This window comes from Nanorana parkeri, unplaced genomic scaffold (assembly GCF_000935625.1).
Source record: "Nanorana parkeri isolate BGI_ZX_2015 unplaced genomic scaffold, ASM93562v1 scaffold95, whole genome shotgun sequence".
NCBI lineage: Eukaryota > Metazoa > Chordata > Amphibia > Anura > Dicroglossidae > Nanorana > Nanorana parkeri.
The window spans coordinates 159,122-183,481 of NW_017306363.1; the positions used below are offsets into that span (position 1 = coordinate 159,122).

General features: G+C 44.0%; 1 protein-coding gene across 2 annotated transcripts in view; it reads right to left on the reverse strand.

Annotated features, from left to right (window-relative positions):
* The window catches only part of MAT2B (methionine adenosyltransferase 2B), a 40,196-nt gene extending 16,953 nt beyond the window's left edge, over nucleotides 1-23,243 (reverse strand). The window contains exons 1-2 of one of the 2 annotated variants that reach the window (XM_018552691.1): nucleotides 23,018-23,243; nucleotides 1,520-1,714 (exon numbers count right to left, since the gene is read on the reverse strand). In XM_018552691.1, coding sequence (XP_018408193.1) covers nucleotides 1,520-1,714; nucleotides 23,018-23,047 — 225 coding nt within the window. In that variant the 5' untranslated portion in view covers nucleotides 23,048-23,243. Of the gene's footprint in view, nucleotides 1-1,519; nucleotides 1,715-11,716; nucleotides 11,801-23,017 lie in introns of those variants that run through there. The other variant, XM_018552690.1, reaches the window with a different exon arrangement.
* Nucleotides 23,244-24,360: the final 1,117 nt, after the last annotated feature.

Here is a 24,360-nt window from a genome sequence, read left to right on the forward strand (position 1 = left end):
GCTGCCGAAGCGGCGGAAGTCCCCCCCCTGGATTTCCACTCGCCCCCACGCAATTTTCACTCGCCAATTGCGAGGGGGCGAGTGGAAATTTTGAGCCCTGTGATAATATACAGTGACTGGTACCTCTTGATGGAGACATCACCTTGGGACGCCCCAAAAGAAGATCTGCTTCACCAGCTTCTTCTCTGGCTGTAGCAGCCCGAGAAATGACAGCCAAAAAGGTGGAAGTGATGTAATACACATCGCTTCCGCTTTTAGAGAGAGAGGAGGAGAGAACAGCCGTGACGGAATGCTGATCTCTCCTCCGTTCTCTGTACAGGCAGCTGCTGTGCCGGTCCTGGGCTCACAGGGGGGACAGCGGAGCCCGGGTTAACCGGCAGGGAGGGGGGGAGCAAGGCAATGCAGGGGGAGAGCAAGGCAATGTAGGGGGAGCGCTGCACACCACATGCAGTCATACAAGCGATTGGCTGGCTGAACGCTTGTATGTAACAGCCAGTAACGGCTTTTAAGATTTCCAGTGGGATCCTGCACGGGAGCACACAAGCAGAAAAAACAAATCACATACATGTACGTCCACCCGCTGGGAAGCATTCGCCGGCTTCCCGTATTTTTTTTACTATGGGCGGACGGCAACTGGTTAATAGCCTCCTCAGCAATATATTTTCTTATAATTTCTTTATGAAAATTATTTTTTTTTTAAACTGACTTTTTTTTTACTTTTTTGACAAACTTTTTTCATTTTTTTTTAAAACTAGGGGGCACTGGGGGTTTTTCTTCTCAGTATTCTTCTCAGAGATACTTTGCTTCAATTTGTAACACAGCCGACTCGCAGCTGCCCAACAGTGAGCTGCTGCCGGGTCTGTGATCACAGTAATGGCAGTGATCACGGTGTTGGGACCACCTCATCTGCTGTTGAGGGTCTGCTCTGGACTCCAAGGGACCAAGCAACAGCAGCAACTCAATGCTGGTCCCTCTACGGACCAGCCCTCATTGTACCGCATTACAGGATTAACTGGTTGTTAATTAACTGAACGATTGTGACGGTATAATCCCATCATTGTTCAGGAAAGGGTTAATTTACACAGCGCTTTATATTACAGTTTATTCACATGATTCCCTGCTCTCAAGGAGCTTACAATCTAAGGTCCACATTTCATACATCCACATACTAGGGCCAATTCAGACAGCAGCCAGTTTTTTTGTCTTTGGAGTGTGGGAGGAAACCGGAATACCTGGAGGAATGAACGCTAGCACAAGAAGAACATGCAAACTCCATGCACATAGTCCAAGCCTAGATTCAAACCAGTGACCCCAGTGCAGTAAGGCAATAGTGGTAGCCACTGAGTCACTGTGCTGCCACATTTGTGAGCATGATCTTTGTGCACTTTTACTGCTGTAATATCTGAAACATTGTACGTAGTAAAAGATCCATGTATAATGAGTGTTCACATTTTTTCTAAATATGCTTTAAACGTCCTTGTTAAACACATTCTGGTAATAGAAAACAATGGTATGTTACCTTGAATTCACGGATAAACTCCTTCACAGCAGATGTGTCTAGTAAATTAAGATACTCGAAGCGAGGCCGCGCCCGGCTATATCCACATCCCAAAACATGCCAGTTGTTGTCCTTGAATTTTCTGTACACAGCGCGGCCCAACAAACCACTTGCTCCTGTTATCAGTGCCCTTCGATTAGGAAAAACAACATCTGCCTAGAACACAAAACACAAATCACACCATGATTCAGGAACGTTTTATCAAGACAGCGTGGAAAACATAAGAGAACTCCATAACTGAATGAGGAACAGAATTCTGGAATGTATTAGATAATTCATATTGCAGACTACACCATTTCAAATGTCATCTGTACGGCATAAAGAGATATTTTGTTCCTTTTTTATTGCACAATATATTGGTTTATTTAAATGTACTTATTTTAACATATTTTACATATTGTGCTTTTGTCATATTTACCACTTGTAGTCAGCAGGTGGAGTGCTCAAGTTTATAAACCATTATTTTCAAAGTGATCTACTGCTATGTTGTAAATAGATACAATAAACAAATCAAATTACACGTAGCTGAACAGGTCAGAATGTAAATGAAGCCATAAGGGCCCAAACACATTTTTGTGCAGCAGTATGATGCAGTTATGCATGCATTACCGCAACTCATGTCACATGCGTTAGTGTTGCTGTGCCATTCATTTATATTGGCATATCCAATGTATTCCAATTGTATTTTTAGCTCCAGTTCACATCGCAGCATTCCGTTCCAGAGCAGTTAAAAAAACTGCAGCAGGTACTGCTCTGGAACACATGCAAACGCCCTGGAACGCACTGAAAGCCCATTTTAAACTAAAAAAAATATATATATTCTTTTTTTTAACCAAAAACGCCCCGGAACGCATCAAAAACGCGGCACAACCCACTGCACTGCGTGTTCAGAAACTCATGCAGATCTGCTCTGCATTTGGTGTGAACAAGGCCTTATTGGGAGATGAAAAGAGAAGATTTAAACCACGCTAGTATGATTTTGCTTCCGTGGTTAGCATGGTCAGAAAACTACAGAAAGCCAAGGGAACTGGCAGGATCACCAGCTATTTAGAACATCTTCAATGTATTTTATACCATTATGTGGATTATAAAAGGGCAAAGGAATGTACTCCCAAAGTTTCATCATTAAGGTTTACACCTGCCTTAGGACAAGCTTTGTGAAATAACATAATATGACATCAAATACTAATCTTGTCATTAGGTAAACAAGAACCAAAAGCTGATACCTTTATCTTTCCAGTGTTCCCGGGAGCTCCCAAATCGCCATCAGAGAAATCTAGAGGTTTTTGTACACCTTGCCCCCAACCTACAATGCAACGAGGTGCATCAGTGACTTATTTTGAGGTTTCCACCTTGTACTGTGAGATGTGGTAGGCTTATGCCTAAAAACCAACTTATGGCAAAGGCCCCAATGTTCAAGGGTGTTCTTGAGCAACATTTTTGAAAAGGAATGTATAACCAAAACTTTTTTCTTGTTTTAGTTTTGGTTAGTAGGGAGGGGTTAAAACCCATACCAGACAGAACAAGAGGTGACAGAAAATAATCCCAAAAGGGAGAGGAATTCCAATCTTAGAGACTTGTCACAGAAAAATATGTCCCCATTCAAAGATTTCCCCTCTTGCTCTCATGACAACACTGTCATTTCCGAAATAAGTAATCACTTTAACATCTGCCAACTTTCCAGACTACTGAAGAGATGTGATGGTACTTCAGAGGGAGAAGGGAGCACTAGATGCACAAAACCTGCAAACCCATAAAAAAGACAAAGCAGCAATATTACAACATAGTTCAATGGATTCAGCCGCTGCATTAATATCTGTCCATCAAATGTTTCCTTCTGAATGAAGAACTGGCTTCATATCAGTAGAGATCCTTAACCCACTCATAACCATAGCCATAGCCAATAGATCTGCTGCCTGACTTTCCCATCTGATGCTCCCTCCTGTGTGATCTCTTCTTTCTGACAGTTCATGTCCCAGAGCTTTTGCCTAAACCAAGCTGGAATGGCTATCAATTACAGAGCACTCTGATTGGCCAGAGATCTTGGGAAAACTGTGTGATTGAAAACGCAAGACGTGCGTCATTATTTTTGAGACGTATATATTTTTTTTTTCTAGCAGTGAGTAGCACACGTCATTCGGTGATTAGAAAAACCTGATTGTTCTGTTGTGGTTCACCCACCAAAGGGAACACGCAATGTGTTATGGCAATCTAGTCATTTGAATGGGCTTCTAACACAACAGATCATAAATCAGGCCAGAACTATTGTTGCTGCTGCAATGGGCCACAACACACAGAAGTGCGTTACCGTGGCATGTGGTGTACTGCAATGCATTTGCTTCCAGTGCCTACTAGTTTAGCATCTTGGGGTGCCATTCAAAATAAACTACATTGCAACATACCGTGGTACGTGAGTTGTGGTAAGACAGGTTGAAGAATAGATGTGAAGCAGGCCCTCTCCTTTACATTTACCAATACTATATAATACGAGAACAAACCTAAACAATCAATTCAATTAGTATCAAATCAGGCAGGCCTTGCACTACATATCTGATGGTCCATCTTAAAGTGACATAAACGTCAAAAATGTTTTTCCCTCCCCCAATGTTAATGTCAGCACTTACCTTAAATGAGGTTTCTTAATCCGATCTTCCTCTTCTTTCCTGACCTTTTTATCTGTCCCTCCAGCGGTGCGGCGGCTCTCCGATCCAGCGCTGACTCCTCTGTCCTTGCAGGCACTTCCAATCCAGCGTTGTCTGCATGCGGGTGCACGCGTCCATAGACTTACCTTGCATCTTTGCTAGTCTCCTGCCCGAGAATCTGAACTGCGCATGCGTCCGCCCCAAGATGCTTTGCGGCCGCCCGCTTGCTAGCGGTAGATATAGGCAAAAAAAAGAGGGTTTAGAACCCCTTTAAGGACATTGTACAATCAGAGCCCTGGTGCCCAGCCTGTGGGCCGAGGGCCACATTTGTACTTGCTGCGCTACCCTTTGCAGACTCTAGCAGTCAGTAGTTGGAGCATTTTGAGGCCATAACAACTGGTCTCATGTAGCATGTCCCCAGTCCCTGACTATCTCCTATAGTGTGTCTTTAGTCTTCCACCACCCCTGTTGCATGTATGTAGTCTCTAATCATCATCTCTAGAATGTCTGAAGTCATATACTGGTTGTGTGCGGCCCTTTGGAGCGGTCAGGAGCAACAGCTGATGCCCATTGTAAGTTGACAACCATTGCCTTAAAGAGTATTTGTACAATTGAACCCCAGAGAAAAAAAAACAACAAAAAACCTGCTGTTGTCATTATTCTTTGACTTCCTCTTTGTGGGCAGATGAGATTTACCAAGGGAGCATTGTAGCCATGTCTGACGTTGATACCGACATATAACCAAGTGACTTGTTGCTGTGTCACAGTGTCCCCCCAGGTGAACAGTGCCCTAGTCCCCAATCACACTGTACAATTTGGCTGAAATAAAACACGCACATGGGCTGGAAATGCAAGGCAATGGAACTAAAACCAGACATGAACCTATATTATTTTTTTGACACAGAACACAGAATACAGGGTATATGGAGCCAGGAGGATTTTTTTTCCTAGGAGCCAGCTCCATTGACAACTCGAGAAAACCTCAAAATCTGGGAACCAGCAGTAATTTTTAAGTAGCTTTGGTTACCTGTCTCCTGGGATTTGTCCAACCCTGCAACTTAGGAGGGTATACACCCTTGGTTCTCAACTTGTGGGTCATGACCCAAAAGTGGGTCGCGACCCCTTGTTCAGTGGGTCGCCACATTCTATCCACTTTTCTAGGTGAGAGGTTCCCCAGCCTCCCCCTAGCGCAGCATTGTCAGTTCCTGCACCAAGCATCCATTCAAAATATGCTGCCTGGTGCAGTGTCAGCTTGAGGTGGGGTGGGCAGGGGGTATGGCCGTGAGGGAGCTCCATACATACATTGTCCTCATTTGTCCTGTAGTGGTGCCTGGACTGAATTGACAACATATTCTGACTCCCGGCACCTCTACAGGACAAGCAAGGGAGCTGTACAAGCACATATGGATGGAGCTCTGCCACAGCACAGCAGGCCACACTGGACCCCATGCTGAGGATCCTCTCCAGTTCTTGTAAGGTAGAGAAACTGGGTGGACCTTAAAAATAAAAGCAAACTTTTTTTTGGAGTGTGTATGTGTGCGTGCGAGAATGTCTGAGTCCGTGAGATTGTGTCTGTAGTTGTGCGCGCACACACACACACACACACCTCAGTGTGTTTGATGGCCCATTCACACTAAAACAGTGCAATAATCGCATAGTACCGTGTCATTAATAAACTGTACCACGCAATCGCACCTACTGTGCATTCTGGTGTGGGAGGTGTGTTGCTTTGCCATTCATTTGAATGGGACCACAAATGCACCTCCCACCCACAGTTCCCCCGCCCGCACCGGAATGTGCGGTACCGCAATGCTGTGCATTCCACTGCAGTGCGACTTGGGTCGCAACTTAATGACCAGAGACAAATGTGGGTCCTGAGGTTACGCAGGTTGAGAACCACTAGTATACAGTACACCAAGATATGTTTAGTTCAGACCACCTTCACACCGTGCTGTGGAAATTCATTTTTCTGCAAGTTACTAAAATGCATGACTCTATGCATCGTCTGTTGATGTATGCTATGGCTCATTTAGAATAGAATGCCAACACACTAGTTAACTAGGTGCCAACTGACTTGAATTGCATTTAAAAAAAAACTAGAATTCTGCTTTAAAAATGGACCAGCAACAGCAAAAGATCTGAAACACTTTTCCCGGGGTAGATGACATGCTTTGGGAACATTTCTCCCACATAAAATACATGCACAGGTTAGAGGGGTCAGGGTCACATTATTTCAATTTTTGTTTAGTGCTTGAACAGCAAACAGGGGAATTCATGAACCATCTGTGATCTTCCAGTATATCCGTCTCATAATCTATCTCAGCGCTCCTTGTTTTGTGCAGATGACAAAGCTTCCACGTAGCATTTTCTTTCAATGCCTTTGTGTAAAGGAAAGAAAATATCCTGTTCCTCTTTATATCTATTGTGAAGGTGTACAATCATGTCCCTCTGCTAGATCTGCGTCCCTGTGTAAAACTGACCTTACGCTATGCGTTTGTTCACTCAATTCCATGCTGTTTAGCATGACTGGTGGAATCCCCTGCGCTGGGATATTGTATTCCATCTGAATACCTGAACGGTGACTGCAGCTGATTGACTGCACTCACTGTTTGGCCAAGAATTTTAGGACTATTGACAAAAGCCGACTTAAAAAAATGACTTTTGTTGAACGCAGAGGGGTTGTGATGGGTGCCAATAGACCCACACTGCTCAAATTCTCACCAAGTCAGCAGGATGCAGCCCATATGTAAGCAGTGTATGGCTAGCTTAGAAGGTCCATTCACACCCTGTGTGGACCAAATCCAGAATGTTTTTTCATGGTCCAAAACACATCCCCATTCATTTCTAGGGTAAAAAGTGAGGTTTGTTTACACCACTGCATTCAGTCAGGGAAAGTGTAAAAAAAAAGTACTGCATGCACAATGTTCTCTGGTCTGTAATGTACCAAAACACATGTAAACGCATGCAAAAGCACCAGAACACACTGGAATACACTAGAAAGTAAACTGAGGCAAAAACTGGAAAAAAAGAACCCAAACCAGAACCCATAAAAAAAATGTACATATCTGTGTTCGCAGAAAAGCATCTAGATCTGGTCTGGAAATGGTATGAACAAGCGTTTAGGGCAGGGTATGCCCACAATTTTTTGTGTTAAGATCTACTTTTCAAATGTCGAGCTACATGCAATCTATCAACGAAAAAAACAAACCTCCCTCGCTCTCTCCTGGCTGTCTCTCCTCGCTCTCCTGGCCATCTCCCCTGGCTGTCTCTCCCCCTGGCTCACCATTCTGTATTTTGCAACAGGCTGTGTAAACTAATATTCTTTGATGTAATACATAGCACTTCAACCACTAGTATCCACCAGAAAGGTGTCAGGGAGCTTGGCTCAGCAGACTCAGGCTAATAGGTAATCATGCGTGCACATCTAAATAAATATACCAAATTGGAATAAAGGGGCCACCATTCACACCCTTTGTGATCTACCAGCATCAGCTTTGAGAGCTACTGGTAGATCACAATCTACCTAATGGGCACCCCTGCCTTAGGGATAGTTCACAAAGGCCACCATGCGCTTGGCCCGATTGGTGCCAGAACGGACTGGATCACATTCTGGCCGGCTCACTTTGTTTTGGGGTAGGAAGGGGTGTGACGGTGCATTGAAATCAATTGCACCACAGCCATGCACTGCGGCTGCAATGCAATCGCCCACACCGGAATGCATGGCACATCGGTGCATGTGTTCGGATGCAGTCAGAAAAAATAGCGCAGGCAGAGTTTTTTCTGACTTCACCGGACTGGAATGCAGGCACTGAGGTGCCACACGTTCCGGGGCAGGTGATTGCATTGCAGCCGGAGGGCGTGGCTGCAGTGCCATCGAGCTTGATGCACCACCACTCCCCTTCCTGCCCAAAAACAAAGTGAGCCAGCCAGAATGCGTTCCAGTGCGTTCCGGCACCAATCTGGCCAGAATGAACTCTGTGGCTGGTGTGCTAGCCCTTAGAGTCCACTCACACCTACATCTGATGTCAGACACAGTTGTTTCAAAACTTGCAATTCTACATAAAGTCAGTCCTAAGTGAAAAGAACAATTCTGTTTTACAATGTGGAACTCTTGAAATAAATAAGCTTCATACATCTCTAACCAAGTATTAACTTTGCAGGAATTGAAATGTGGCACAAAATAAATAAACAGTCACCATTCTATCCCAGAATACAATGTGAGCACAACTGCTTGCCAAAACACTTGCATTGTGGGACGCGGTGCTTCCTGTTAATGTTTCATAGCTCACCTTTATGGTTGCATGATTGTTGTGCTTGCAGTGTCTCATAGAAACCTGAATGCAGTCACTGTTCATGTATTTTGACATGACCTGCTGTCAGAATACAATAGCCACAGCGGGAGATTCGGTCCAGTGCGTATGCACTGTTTAACTGTTTACTGTAGCAGTACCATGCTGAAAACACTCAGGGCTTGTTCACACCAAGTGCGGAGCAGATGCAGAGCAGTTGCAGAACGCATCAAAAATGCATCCAATAGTATTTTGGGCTCTAGCTCAGTTCCTGAGCATGCCCTATTTTTCTGCTCTGGAACGCACCAAAACACATGCAAATGCCTTGGCAAGCACTGGAAGCCCATTTTAGGCTAAAAAAACAACAACTACAGGGGTGTGGAATTCCTATCGCCCTACGCCCGGGACAGGCAGTTTCGGGCGCCGGGCAAGTAGTTTGTTTGTACCTTCAGCCCTGCTCCGGACAAGCAGAGCTGAATGTACAGTGTGGGCCAGCCGCTCGTTTCTGGCCCCCGCCGCCGTGGTTTTCAGGCTCTATGGTGAGCTCACCATAGAGCCTGTAGAGCAGACGAAGAACGGACGTTCTTCGTCTGCTCTGTTTTATCACTGAGACCGTGGCGCTGTGATCACAGCGCCACCTATCTCAGCTGTCAGAAACTGCACAGAACATCTCCATAGAGAGAACCTGTCACCTCCAAACTATCACATAAGGGATTTTTAATCCCCTATGTGATAGGAATAAAATTAAGTGGGGGAAAAAAAAAATTATAAAAATATATTTGAAAAAAAAAATGTTAAACCAACCCCACCATCAACATGCAAATAAACACATGCATAGGACATTCTGTGTGTGTGCGTTGAGTGCTGCCACCATTCCACTGTGTGCCATATTGTGGTAGCCAGGCAGCAGAACTCTCCTAAACGCATAATGTGCATTAAAGGGTAAGTTCACTTTCCCAGGTAATATGGGAAAATGGAATTATCCGATCAAATCTGGCCTGATCTCTCCCAAACCCATTCCCCCGCTATACTTGCCTTTCGGCGAATAGTCCTTAGCCTCCGCCAGTACAGGTGTACTATCTGTACCCCGTACCGCAGACCAGCCCTATGCATTTTGAATTTCGCTCGCACATTGCAAGCACTCATTGGTCAGCTGACCAATGAGAAGCGCTATTTAGCACAGTCAAATACAGTTTTGGATTAGGGATGTACCAATACAGAATATTTGGGCAAGTACCTGTACTCGCCCAAATGCTCAGATACCTTCCCCATTACTGGAACTTCTGGTCAGCGGAAGATTTCCCCTGACCGGCAGTGCCAGGCCGGGAACCCGGATCAGCAAGGAGCTGGCTTCCCGGCCAATCAGGAAACCGGGAGGCGGGTCATTAGTCGCTGTCCTGCTTTCTGAACATCGAGACGGCTTCCCGGTCAATCAGGTCATTACACGCCGCCCGTTTACCTGATTGGCCGGGAAAACGGCTTCCCAGCCAATCACAATCAAGTCGGCCAAACAACATGGAGTTGGCTTCCCTGGCAATCAGGAAGCTGGGTAGCATGCAATTACCCACTGCCCAGCTTCCCGATTGCCCGGGAAGCCTGCTCCATGCCAACGGAGCACCGATACTCGGTATCGGCGAGTACCAAAAGCAAAATATCAGTATTCGTACTCGATACCCAAAAACCTATATCGGTGCATCCCTAGTTTTGATTAAAACTATTTTTTTTGTATTGGGACAAGTAGATTGTCATGAGGGACAAGTAGATTCGGACCCCGCTTTAGCCCTTGGACAAGTAGTTTTTTTTTTAAATGTCCACACCCCTGAACTAAAAACAAACCGGAACCCCTCAAAAATACGTCAAAACACACTGCACTGCATAGCAGAAACTCATGCAGATCTGGTCCGGATTTGGTGTGAACAAGCCCTCAGTGTGGAAGAAGCTGTGCAGCTCAATGACAGACATAACCCAAGTGTTGCAAATAACATTCAGCACAGCACAACATGAAGTTGTGCCAGCTCAGCCTGGAGGAGCATAAAGAAGAACACAAGAACAAATTTCAAGCATCCCCTTGCAGAGCTGAAATTGCCCTTTAAGCACTCTTGCCTGCAGCCATATGAAAATACAGCAACTAGTACACAGGATGTGGGCAGAAGCTGGCAGCAGCATTCAGCATAAAACGTGTTCTGTACACATCTAACATTTGTGCAACATTTTACATGTGTATAGTGTAAAAGGTGCTAGTGGGCTGGAGCTGTCTGCATCCTAGCAACAAAGAATACTATGCAGCTTGAGCCCATGGCATCCTAGCAACAAAGGATGCCATGCAGCTGGTGCTGTCTGCATCCTAGCAACAAAGGACGCCATGCAGCTGGTGCTGTCTGCATCCTAGCAAAAAAGGATGCCATGCAGCTGGTGCTGTCTGCATCCTAGCAACAAGGGACGCCATGCAGCTGGTGCTGTCTGCATCCTAGCAACGAAGGATGCCATGCAGCTGAAGCTGTCTGCATCCTAGCAACGGAGGACGCCATGCAGCTGAAGCTGTCTGCATCCTAGCAACGAAGGACGCCATGCAGCTGGTGCTGTCTGCATCCTAGCAACAAAGGACGCCATGCAGCTCAAGCAGTCTGCATCCTAGCAACAAAGGACGCAATGCCGCTTGTGCTGTCTGCATCCTAGCGACGCAAGGACGCTCCTGTTTGTTGCATTTCCGCTGTAAAAGTTAAGACAAATATGAACATGCGTACAACTTAAAATATGGTCCATACGTAGGACCCAAGATGGAGATTTTTCTATTTTGATTTTACGGATCTGAATGCTGCACAGGTTTATCAATCTTTACATACAGTGTGCACGGGCCCGTAGAACACAAACCTGCATTCAGATTCTATTAAAAAGAAACAAATTGCAACGCTGGACTGACAAAATGCAGCGTTTTTCATGACCATGTGGATGAGCATATATATAGGTGACCCCAAAACACTACACTGCTGCCAGTGACACCAGCATTCCACATCAGGGCAGGCGTCACTCCACACCCAGAACAGTGACACCGGCATTTCCCGGTATGCTTCTTCTCCAGGCTGTGAGCGGACACCGCACCGCAGTCTTCGCAACAGGAAGTCATGCTCGTTTCCTCCACATACACAGCGACCACAGACAGCCTCCGATCGGAAGAAGTGAGGCCTAACGTCAGTGCCATCTCCCCCGGTACAGGACCCGTCCCTCACCTTCACCAACTCCACATAGCCCGGTCGGAATCGGATCCGAAGATCTGGATATCGGCCCTCCATGTCACTCACTTCTTCCGTCCTGCTGTCTGCCTGCAGCGAGCGAACACGGGACGCAGCTGTGACAAGCAGAGCAGCACGGACGGCGGATGGGCGTGGTCACGTGTCCCATTGGCTACGAACGAACATACAGCTCCAGGATGGCCTATCAGAGCAGGAGCTGCGGAGCTTATGTGATTCTGCCAAACTCGCTGACCCTGGTCCCTGTCCTGCGACATGCATGCATTCTGCTCGGTATGGGGAATCGGTAAACACGTGACGTCACGGCGCGCAACGTTTGTTATTGTCGCTAAAAATACCGTGCAATGTGCCCGAGGCATAACCACGACCTGTCTAGGAGACCTGGATTCTCTGTCTCCTTCTCCGCTTGTCTAATATGGTCATTTAATTTAGCACTGAGGAGGTTGCAGCAATCCTAGTTGGAAAAAAGTAGGTTTGCTGTGGGGTAAAGCTGCTTCAATACCCCCAAAGCCTGGACAAAAAATGCATTTACAACTGACCAGAGCGGCGTCCTTCTGGAGATTGTGAAGTGATCTTTAGCGTTTCTTTAAGGCCTTGTTCACACCAAGAGCGGAGCAGTTGCAGACCGGATCAAAACTGCGTCCAATGTATTCTAAGTGTATTTTTTGCTCTAGTTCACATTGCAGCGTGCAGTTCCAGAGCAGGTGAAAAAACTGCAGCAAGCCCTATTTTACCTGCATGCAAATGCCTGGAACGCACTGAAAGCCCTCGTTAAACTAAAACAATTTTTTATTTATTTTTTACCAAAAACGACCTGTAACGCATCAAAAACGCGGCACAACCCACTGCACTGCAGGTGCAGAAACCTGAGTGGATCTGCTCTGCATTTGGTGTGAACAAGGCCTAAGTAGTTTTGGGGGATTAAATGGAGGGCAGAAAAAACCTGGAGCAGTTGCCAATAGTAACCAATTAGCCCCTCTATTCAGTTAAGCATTGGAAATGAAAGAGATAAGCTGATTGGTTGCCTTGGCCAGCTCCAGATTCTGTCTGCTCTGGTTTTGATCAATTACCTGTGTTTTTGTTTTGGCCACTGGAGAGCAGTTTCTTCAGGTGCATTTACAGGCGCTCTCATTAAGGGCCCATTCACACTATTTCGGGATCAGATCCAGGCTGTTACATCTTTAAAAAATGCATCCCAGTGTATTTGTATGGAATTTCCGGCCTCTGCACTAGAACGCAAGAAAAGCGTCAATACGCATCGGAGCGCAACAGAATGAATAAAAAAAAAAGGAAGGCTTTAGATCAACAATACATTACCTTTCAATACACATATTAATGAATTAAAAACTTTTCTGGATGTGCTTGCAAAAACGATGTCTCCTGCGAGCACGTTGTCTCAGGATTGCAATCAATCACACAGAACATGCATGCATATATTGTAAATAAAACATGTCTGTTCACCAGCCTACTCACACAAACAAAGGGAAGTGCTACAAAATGAAGTAACCTCAGAGAATAATCTGCATAATGCCAGACCCCCCCCCCAAAAAAAAGCACCAGAACGCATCAAAATACGTCACAAATGCATCACGTTTGCAGAAACGCAAGCAGATCTGGTCTGAACATGTGACTGGGCCCTGAAGCCAAGTTCTCATGTCCGGAGCGGATATGCAAACGCAGTAGTTTTGCAGAGTTACGGGGAGTTCTTTTTTTTAGCTTAAAACGGGCTTTTAGGTGCAGTCCAGTGCGTTCCATACATTTGCATGCTTTCTTGATGTGTTGACATGCATCACGGTGCGTTCCGGACCAGAGAAAATGAGCGAAGCAGTATTTTTTTTTGTCTGGACCGGAACGGACTGCGCTGGTGTGAACAGAGGCCAGAAATACCATAGGGATACATTGGGATGCATTTTTGGTCTGGGAACAAACTGTTCTGGTCCGGACATGGTGTGAACAAGCCCTAAAGTCTATTGGGCCAAAAGTGTGTGATTAGACCTAACACACACCAAAAAAAAAGTCAAGTACTTTGAGCCTCCATTCACACTAGGTGTGCAAAATCAGCATTCACCCAACACAGACAATGAATGCCTTGTTTTCAGTGTGGTCATTTCACAACACAACATTGCAATGGTCTGCGTTAAAAAAAAAAAAGAACAGATAGCAGTGCTTTTTTTTTTACAGCACAATCTGTTGTGACGCAAAGCATCACATCAAACAACGGTTGCGGTAAATAGAACTGAATGAAGAACTTTGCTTGTAAAATTTCAATAAAGTTTTTAAAAAAAATAGAAAAACACCATGCAACTGCATTCAGATGCAGCTACTGTACCTGTTCAAGTTAATGACAGGGTGACAGCAACCACATCTTTATGCGACAATCTGCATGTATGTGAATGTTCTCATTCATAAAAGGTCATGTTCGATCTGTAAATAAAAAAAAAATAAATCAAGGCAACTGGACTTGCTGTAATTTTCTTGAAGACGTTTCACTAGTCATCCAACCAGCTTTCTCAATTCAGAATGACTTGTACAAAAATGATCTGGGAATACATATGGTGAATGTTGCTCCAGTCCACATAATCTGTTAAACATAATCAGCATGGGGTCAGAGACCTCATGGAGGTAAGGAGTTGATTGCAATGGTGTTGAAATGCAACCAACACCTTACCCCCATGAGCAACATTCACCATATGTATTCCCAGAGAATTTGTATACAAGTCATTCTAAATTGAGATAGCTGGTTGGATGACCAGCGAGACATCTTCAAGACAAATACAGCAAGCCCAGTTGTCTTCATTTATTTAGTTTTACTGACAATCCGCATGTAGTCATACATGGTACGATTATATGTGGTTTGGTATAGGCAATTGTTTCTGGAAGCATCTATCATAGTACAATTACATGTGGACTGCCACTAACAGATGCAGCTGTTGTCACCTGGTCACCAACTTCAGTGGGAACAGCAACCACCTCTGAACAGTCACCTGGGATTCCTGCCGCAGGAATCTGTAGGGTCTTGCCGCAGAAATTTCCAAATCGCCCCATGTGAATGGAGCCTAAGGCTCCATTCACACCGGTAGTTTAGGTGCGTTTAGGTAGTCCTGCGTCAGGGACATTTGATTTCCTGCAGCTGGAATCCCTAATCTGCCGTTTACAAATGGCATCTGTCACCTGTGCAGGTTGATGATCGGGTGACAGTAGCTGCATTTGATTGTGGCAGAACTCTGGCACATGGCATTTAATCATATGTGATATGATTACATGCAAACAGGAAGAGATCACTCTTCCTGGAGGTCCGATCAATAGCCTCAGGGTACTTTCTCTTCAGATCGATCATTCTTACTTTCTCTAAAGCTGGGTACACAGAGATGTGTTTCATTCAGCTTACAGCAGATTCCTCCATCCATGCTAGCAGGGTGGATGAACAAATCTCCAGCTGCGTATATTGTATTCTGGCTGATTGCCGGCAAGCACTGTTTATGGCAACAATTTTCAAACACATTCCTTCTAATGATCGACTTTTGCCAAGTTAGGCCCCTTTTACATGGCTAGGCCGATCTGGTCCACCTGTCAGTTTTTCAGGAGGACCCGATCAGTTGCCCATTGTAAGTCTATGGGCAGCCGTGTGTAAACGTACACCCGTCTGTTTACACCCGGTTACCCCCGACTCCGACCAGGTCCCGAAAAAAACAAAAGGATAAGGGATCAGTTTTGCCGGACTGAATCGGGAGACTCCTCTGGCTGTTTCCTGGTGGGGGATGCTGCAGAAAACCACCCGTGTGTGTCCATCTCAGCCCGCCCGTGTACTCAGGCGGCTGTCGGCTGGGTCCTCACGGCCGAGGCCCAGGGCTGCTGCCTGCAGGCTTTTTTTAATTCTCGACACCCTCCACAGTTTTCGGCGCCGGGTGTGTCGGAAAGACCTGATACGCCTGGCGCAGAGATGAGGGGGCCTGTCGGCCGCCGAAAACTGTGAGAATCGGCAGAAATTTGAGCCATCTATGAGCCATTTACTGAATTCTTTCTTTTGTACCTGTAGCCTAGACCCGTTTCTCTAATTCAGCAATTGTCATCATTTAAGACACGGCACCCTTTAAAAATAAACAGAATATTGGTGTCCCAGTCCAAAATGCAAAAAAATTACATGGGGTCACTTCAAAATCCATACTCTGCCTTATCTTGTATCCCACTATAGATCTGCACTAATCTGCATCAACGATTGTATAAAATGCTCCCATCATGTTTCAGCATTCGCTGTGCATTTACATTCTCTTTGCTACAACATAAAGCCAGTCCAGGAAATCCATTCCGTGCATATGACAAATGGACTTTAAAAGGAGAACTATGAGGAGTGCTTTTCACTCACCTCATAGTTCTAGCCGACCTGTGACAATGAGACTGTCACAGGTCGGCTCAGTAGATCGGGAGGTGAGCGAACACATACCGGCGTTCGCTCACCTCTCGATCCTGTCACAGCTCTCTGCCGTGACATGGGAGGGGCTGGATTCCCCCCTCCCCGCTCCGATCCGCCAGCGCTGACTGGCGGAACGGACGGGGGAGGGGGCGGGTACAGCTGGCTCTGCCTCTAGATAGGCAGAGCCAGCTGTCACTCACGCAGCTGGGCAGATCCAGACATAATTGTCGGGATCCGCTTCAGCACCTCAGTATCCCGCGAGCAGCAGCTCGCGGTATACTGAGCCTAGGGTGACGGGAGGACGCTAGTTTGTGTCCTCCCGTTACCCTAAGGAGAACTATGGGGAAAAGCCTTAACCCCCCATAGTTCTCCTTTAAGAGCCCCTACAGGTCATCAATTTAGAGATGCATGTAAATATTGGACCTAGAATGATTAGTCTTACTCTGGCGTATGCAGCAATACCAAACATGTGTAGCATGATTGACATTTTCGTACGTAGGCGTGCCCAACGCGTGTTTGTGTGAATACGAGCACAGGGGACTTCAAAACATTTTTACATTTATTTTATTTAATATTCTTTTTTTTTATTTAAATGTAATGATACTTTAATTGCAATCACATAGGGGGGCTTACAATCCCCCAATGTGATTATTATTATTATATAGGATTTATATAGTGCCAACAGTTTGCGCAGCGCTTTACAATACAAAGAAGACATTACAATCACAATACAATTCAAGACAAGATGGTAAGGAGGGCCCTGCCCGAGGGGTTACAATCTAAGAGGGAGGGAGAAGTGATACATGAGGAGGTAGCTGTGTGGGGATGAATTGTTTGAGAACATGATGGTTCAGTGGTTAGGTTGAGGTGGGATAGGCTTCCCTGAAGGAGTCTAAAAGTGATAGCACATTGGTGGCACCAAGTCCTCTTTAATGTGACACTGGGGGTAAGCTATTGAAGCACTGACAGCTCAAGCCCGTAGAAGCGATCTGACGGCAGCTGAGCCGCCAGAATCACTTCTATTGTAAAGCCAACACCTTGCTATACAAATGTAAACAGAGCCTGTTTAAACGGGCCCGCTGCCAGTGGCGTACTATGTTAGTCACCGGTCGCCTAAAGTATATGCAAACCCACTTTCACACAAGTAATGTCTATTCAAATGCAATTTTTAATAGTTTTCACATTCTTGTTCCAGCACTTCCTGTGGATGACAGCTTTCTGCCTGAAAATAGCTTTTCTGTGTGGTCACCCTGACAATCGGGCATCCAATGGAGACTGTGAGTGGTCAATTCAACACACATTGCACAGGTAATGTCATCACTACCAGGAAACCAGCCTTGAGAAATGCCATGTAACCATCGCGGAGTATTTGCGTGTAGACAGAGAAAGAGGCTGCAGAAAAAACAGCAGCTGTGAGGATGCAACAAATGTTGGAAAACCGGTGAAAAGTATTTTATTTTTCGAATAGTGCTGATATTTATTTGCAGTGCACATGTCATTCAGTTGGGGGTTACATCTACCTTAACCTACAGACAAGCTTTGTAAAGCATTTACCTATTACAGTACCAGTCACTGAACATATAAAGCTGTTAAACATAACCATACCTCCCAACTTTCTGAGATGAGGAAGAGGAACACCTTACAGCACAGTTGGGGTAGTTTATAAAAACTGGGACAGAATCTGGAGCAGTTGTTTACACACCCCTGTCACGCCCCCAATTAAATAGAATGCTTTCATACATATCTGTACATCAAATGAAAAAGGAGGGTGAACAGAGCAGGAAAGAGGGACAGAGGGATTTGGTTCCAAAAGAGGGACAGTTGGGAGGTATGCATAATTTATGGAAACAGCTATACAAGCTCAGATTTTTGAGCATACAACAGGTATAATTAAACAGGCATATTGCTGGTGGAAAAATATAACATTTGCTACATATTTAGGAATTAGTTGCAGCTCTGATTATACAGGGCAGCAACAATATTTTCCAGCGTTCCAAGCATTTTGTCACATAACAACTAGCTCAGGGCGACAGTTCATTTAAGTTGACCTGAACATTTTATCACAAAAGCATGATCTCTCTCTCTCTCTCTCTCTCATAATATATATATATATATACACATATATATACACATACACACACACACACTTCCAGGGGAACTAAAAGCTTCACATACGATGCATACAATTCCCATGTGGCATATAAAAGCAACAAAAAGGAAAACACAATGTCAGCTTCCCAATAAATATGAATTAGGACATTATCTTGAAAATACAATGCATGCTAGAAAGAAGCATGTACATTCATATAATCTCTATAGTCATATTGACAAAAAAGACATACCTCTTGGGTGGGGCTGTGGATCCTAGTGCATAGACCACATAATATCAACATGCCAGACATCACAACAGGTTTGCAAAAAGCAAAGTAGCCAACCATGTGGAAAACACCTGAATTATATAGAGGATTCAAGATCAAATTGCATTATGCTCTCTTTGTTATTGGTGCAACCTGTTCTGCTGGCAAGATTAAGAAAATTGCACAGCTCCATTTCCATTAGCTGAAAAGAATGGTCTGCCCTGTAGATAAAGTAGCTCATGTCTTGTTATCAAGATGGGCACCGAAGAAGCTCTAAGGTTTCCCTGGGGTAATATTCGGTAAACAAATAGATATACTCATCAAATGTTAAAAGCAGAGTGGTTGTGACAATACAAAATCAGGGAAGCAAACTGGAACTGCTGCTCGATATGAAATTAAGTTTTAAAGGAACATATTGAGTGATATGTATTTCAAAGACATGCAGTCTAATGCCTTGCTGTTTTTCATAATACCATGCAAAAAGTATTCTGTAATTACCCGGGGATAATTTTATATGCCCTTTGTAATTTATGGAGGCATGCTCGTTCAATGCAGAGTTAGCCGGCATACTTCTCTTCTGATATATTGTGTTCTTTTCTTTAAATACATTTGTATGTTTGTTAAAAAGCTTAAGAAAAAAAGGGAAACCAAAAAAAAAGGGAACCAATTAAGTTCATTAAAATAATAAAGAAGAACTCCATGATTTTTTTTTTTTTTTACTCTTGCAGTGGGGCTACCCCCGCACTGCAAGGGTTAACTGCTCGTTTGTGTCTAAGTAACAAAAAAATCATAATAAAATTATATATATATATAGATAAATCAATGTCTATACACTATGTATATACAGTAGGACAGGAAGAAAGATTACAATGCTGCAGGGAGGGAAGACAGGCTGAAGGGAGTGCTGTGACAGCTGGCCAGCTTTGAGCTTTGGGCGAGTATATCTTTGTTATTTTAGCACCTAGACACAAGCAAGCACTTAACCCTTGCAGTGCAGAGGTAGTTCTTCAACTGAAATTGACACCCACACTTAATGGCATAGTAATAATTCAAAAACGATCACACAACTGCTCATGAGCTTGAGAAGGTCCCCTGCATGTTTATGGATTTAGGTTATTTTTATGGGCAGCCACAGACAGACCAACAACAATGTATGATCCACAGACCTACTGGACGACAGCAGTAATGGTTTCAGCCTGGACCCAATGAATGCCATGGAAGTATGGGTGTGGTTGCATCTAGGATTGCTTCTGATGTTGTGCACATTTTATCTGTTTTCATAATTTATTTGCAAGGACACATCTGGCAGAAAATGTACTCTCAGGGATGGCTCCAGGCATTTTTTTTTTATTAGCGCAACTGAATCCAAAACGGTGTCCTATTGACCATTATCATTGATAATGAAAGAAAATCCCACATTTTAGATTGTCACCAAAAAAGGAATAGATGTGAAATCTTCCAATGGAAGATTGGACCTCGCTTTGGAGGGGGGTTCTGTAATTTCCCGTTGTGGCTATCGGACAGAAAGTAAATAGCAATCTTCCCAATGGGACACAACATATGGCATAAAAAAAAAGCTGATGGGGGTTATAATCCTTCCTTACTCTATCCATGATATGGCAGAATCATCATCTCCTTTTAAATGCCTCTGTCTATTCCTTCACAGTTTTAATGGCAAAATGAGAGACCAGAGCTGCCAATGCAACAGCTTTTCTTCACTCTAGAGAGATTGTTCCAGATCTAATTCCACCCGTCTAAGGGGTATGGTGTCCGCGTGCTAGAGTATTTTATAATATTCTATATTTCCATAGGACAAGGTTTTAGAATATAAAGACAAGCAGAATTTTAGCAGAATGAGATTACAATTTAGCCTAACTGATTGGTATCCATTAGTGTAACCACTTTTTTGAAGGTAACTACATTACATTAAAAGTTATGGGATATGAATTAGAGTTGTGAACTATGAGAGTATCTAAATGTATGGCAGGAATTGTTTTAAAGGTATGCTTGCTATAGTACCCTTCTCAATTCTCTCCTGGAAACACTGTCCTCATCAATCCTTTACTGAAAATACTGTCCCATGTTATACCCTCTGCATTCCTCTCCTGCAAATACTGCCCACCCTCATTTTCTTAGGTGCTCCTTCCCTGCAGATATTAGCCTTGTCCCAGACTATAAGTACTTCACTCCTGAACATACTGCCCACTATCTTATTCTCTGCACTCCTCTCATGTAAGTATTGCTCCCTCTCTTACCCACACCCCCTCTTTCTTACAAATACTGAATGCTGTCATACCCTCCATAGTCCTCTCATGCACAAATTGCACACTGGCATACCCTCCACACTTCTCTTCTTCACATGCTAACTGCCATCATACTCTCCTCCACATGTTGGCTGCTTTCATAACCTCAGCACTCTACTTATTCCAATTTACCTCCAGCTAGCTTCCCGGCCAATCAGCATGGATCCGGCTTCTGGAAGCTGGGAGGCGGGTAATGACAAAACAGCCATCTCAATGTTGAATGGCTAGATGCTGATTGGCTGGAAAGCCAGCTTTCCGGCCAATCAGCATCAAGCCGGCCAAACAGCATGGAGCCCGCTTCCTGATTGCCTGGAAAGTCGGCTCTATGTTAACAGAAGTATGGTATCGGTACTCGGTATCGTTGAGTACCGAAAGATAAAGATTGGTACTTGGTACTACTAGATACCGAAAAAACTGTATCAGTGCATCTATATACTGTATGTTACAGTTTTGTTTCAGCGTTTGAATACGCTTTCAGGGTTTCGGAAGATGATCAAACAACTATAAACAATATGCATTTCCTTAACCTGGAAATGTTTTGATGGTATCTCCTGCTGTTGCCTGTGTATTTTATGGCAGACCTTCTCCACTGATAATATAATTTGTTACTATAAACAACCCAGAACTGATTTGTTTTCAAAATCTCCTCCATATTTGTTTACTTCCAAGTGTAAATGAACCCAACTATGTACAAGCTGGGAGTGCGTTTTACCACTAAATGCATTTAAACTCAATAGGGGGAATTTATCAAAGCAATTGCGAGTGTTTGAACTTGCACAGAAAATATTTGCACCAGATTTATCAAGCTAGTGTAATGTTGTTGATAAATGAGGTTTAATAGACTCCAATAAAGTAGACTTGTAACTTTAGGCAAAAAGCTTAACTGTCGCATCTTGAAGTGGTCATGGGGACTTCTTAAGTTGAGTGTTTTCTTAGGTGATGCTCTAGTTTCAGACAGCCGCAGGACAAGTGCAGATGAAAACACATGCAAAAAAGGTGCAAAAAAACATGCAGTTGAAAAAGTAGTGCAGGCTCTGAAGAAAACGGGGCACATGTTAAAAGACAGATTTGCACATTAAAAAAATGTATCTAAGAGGCTAAAACTGTTGCAAGTGCTTTTATAAATTCCCCCCAGTATATGTATTGTAATCACCAGTATACATTGTTAGGCTGGGCACACACCTTACAACCATCGCAAGACTTGTCTTGCGATGGTAGTAAGGTAAATTTAAAAAAACGTACGATCCGCCTATCTTGGACAGGCAGATCGTACTTGCGATGATCGCAAGCCCGCCCCGCTGAGGGGCGGGCTTCCGATGACTGCAATGCTGAACGGGCAGTGTGTGCTTGCGCACACCGGCCCATCAGGCTTTTATTTACGAACATGCTACACACCCGCCGAAAATCATACGATTCTCGGCGGGATTTCGAACATGTTCCTAAGATAAAAGTCGTGCGACCTTACAGTAGTAGAGGTCGCACGGCTCCCACACACCTTACGATAATCGTACGATCGCAGGATTTCCCCGTGATTATCGTACGATTATAGTAAGGTGTGTGGCCACCTTTACATAACAGCAAGCAAGACAATACTGACAATGCGATTATATGGCATAACAGCAAGCAAGACAATACTGAGACTTAATGAGATTATATTGTAAACAGAGGTAAATGTTTGTGGATATGTTACTACATGACAATGTGTGTGCAAGCACACTTAAAACATTTTAGGTTACATATTTTACATTCTGTAAACAGAGCTGAAGGTTTTGTGCATATTACTGCATACAAATGCATGTGTTTAAGCATGTTTAAATAGAAAGCCACATAAATTACGCCGCCTCAAAACGTTTGAGGATAAGCCATATGAATTAACTATTTTATGTAACAATACACAAGAAACAACACAGGCACCATAGAAGCCACTAGCAGGTTACTGAAATAGGAAGTCCCTTTTCATAGCTGCCCTTTAGTTCAACCACAGCTCTGTAAATTATCGGAAAGGTTTACTCAGAGTAAACCTTTCAGGGAGAAAATGCCTCTCTCGCGGACATCAGGGAGATGCTGTCCAAAAGAGGGAGACTCCCTGAACATCAGGGAGACTTGAGATCCCTGGTAACTACAAGGCAAAATGTTAACAATAGTTATCCGTGAGACACTCATTTCCAGCTGCCATCCCCAGCAAAATCTTTCCCAGTCAGTGTCTTACCTCCTCTATTTCCATCAACATTTCAGGCATTTGTGGCTATTAACAAAGCAGTGAGAAGGCTGGGAAAGCTGCAGATCTTGCTCCAGTCTTTGTCTGTCTGTACTGAGCACATGAAAGGAGGAAGCACAAGCTGCCCTTTGCACATGTTTATTTCTTGATCAGGATTATTCCTAAGAAACATTGGCAGCTTGTTGTTCAGCTTAGTAACAGCTAGCTGTAATCAAACCTTGGTTTAATTAACCAATAGCTGTTATAGGCATTCCTAAAACTGCTGATGTAATTCCTCTCTCGTAATATATTTTGTTTGTTTGTTTGTTTATTTTTAGAAAAAAGTACCAATTTTTTTTATACATACAAATGCACAGAATATTTTTTCATGATTATAATATATTAAATGCATACTAATTCACAAAGAATATTTAAAACATATCAGTATGTGTCAGTTGGGGCCCTTTTGTGCAAATGCTTATGTAGTACTGTGTTTACGCAGGCTACTGCACTTAGGGCTGCAGCTAACGATTATTTGCATAATCAATTAGTCAATTAGTTAGCCGTTTATTAAGTTCGATTAATCGGTTTTAAAAAAAAAATCCCTCCATGATGGACTACTAGTTCGTATTGAGATTGTAGTCCATCACGGGAGCAAGCTACTTTACAACACACACAAGGACCATGGGGAACAAAAGTAGTCACCCTCCAGAAGGCAGGACAGCGTCAGCACCAATTCAGAGATCATTTTAGGATCTACAGCCGAGTGATACACAAATAAGGTACAGTATTGTTCATAGTTAAGGGACTTGAATGCATTTGTAAGATTTAACTCCTGAGTTTATTGTCACTTTCATAAACAAACTGCATACTGCAGGTGCAGTATTACAAACTGCAGGTGTAGAATAAAAAAAAAACTAAAACTTTTTACAGTACACTACACAACACTACACATTGACAGCATTGGAGTACACCTGTCAAAGAAATGAACAGTGGCGACCAATTCGCTGAGGTACAGCTGCCTGGAGGGCCTTCAAGCTGCGTCAAATAAAGGGGCCCCCTCCCCTCGCTTTTTCTGTGGAGCAAGGGATCGGTGGTACGGAGCAGGCTCAGACCGCGGCCATCTTGGTAGGCTGTTCGCCACGCCCCCCCACTACACATTGTTTTAAAGCAGAACAAAAAAACCATACACATTCTGAAAGGAGGTGGACTGTCACTATTCCAGAAACTTTGCATTGGAATGAAAAAATGTTAGCATGTCCATGCTCAGGGCTAAGGTTGGCTCTCTTTTTACACGTTATGTTGCCTGCAGCCGAGAAGAGGTGCTCTGATGGTGTGGAGGTGCCTGGGATACA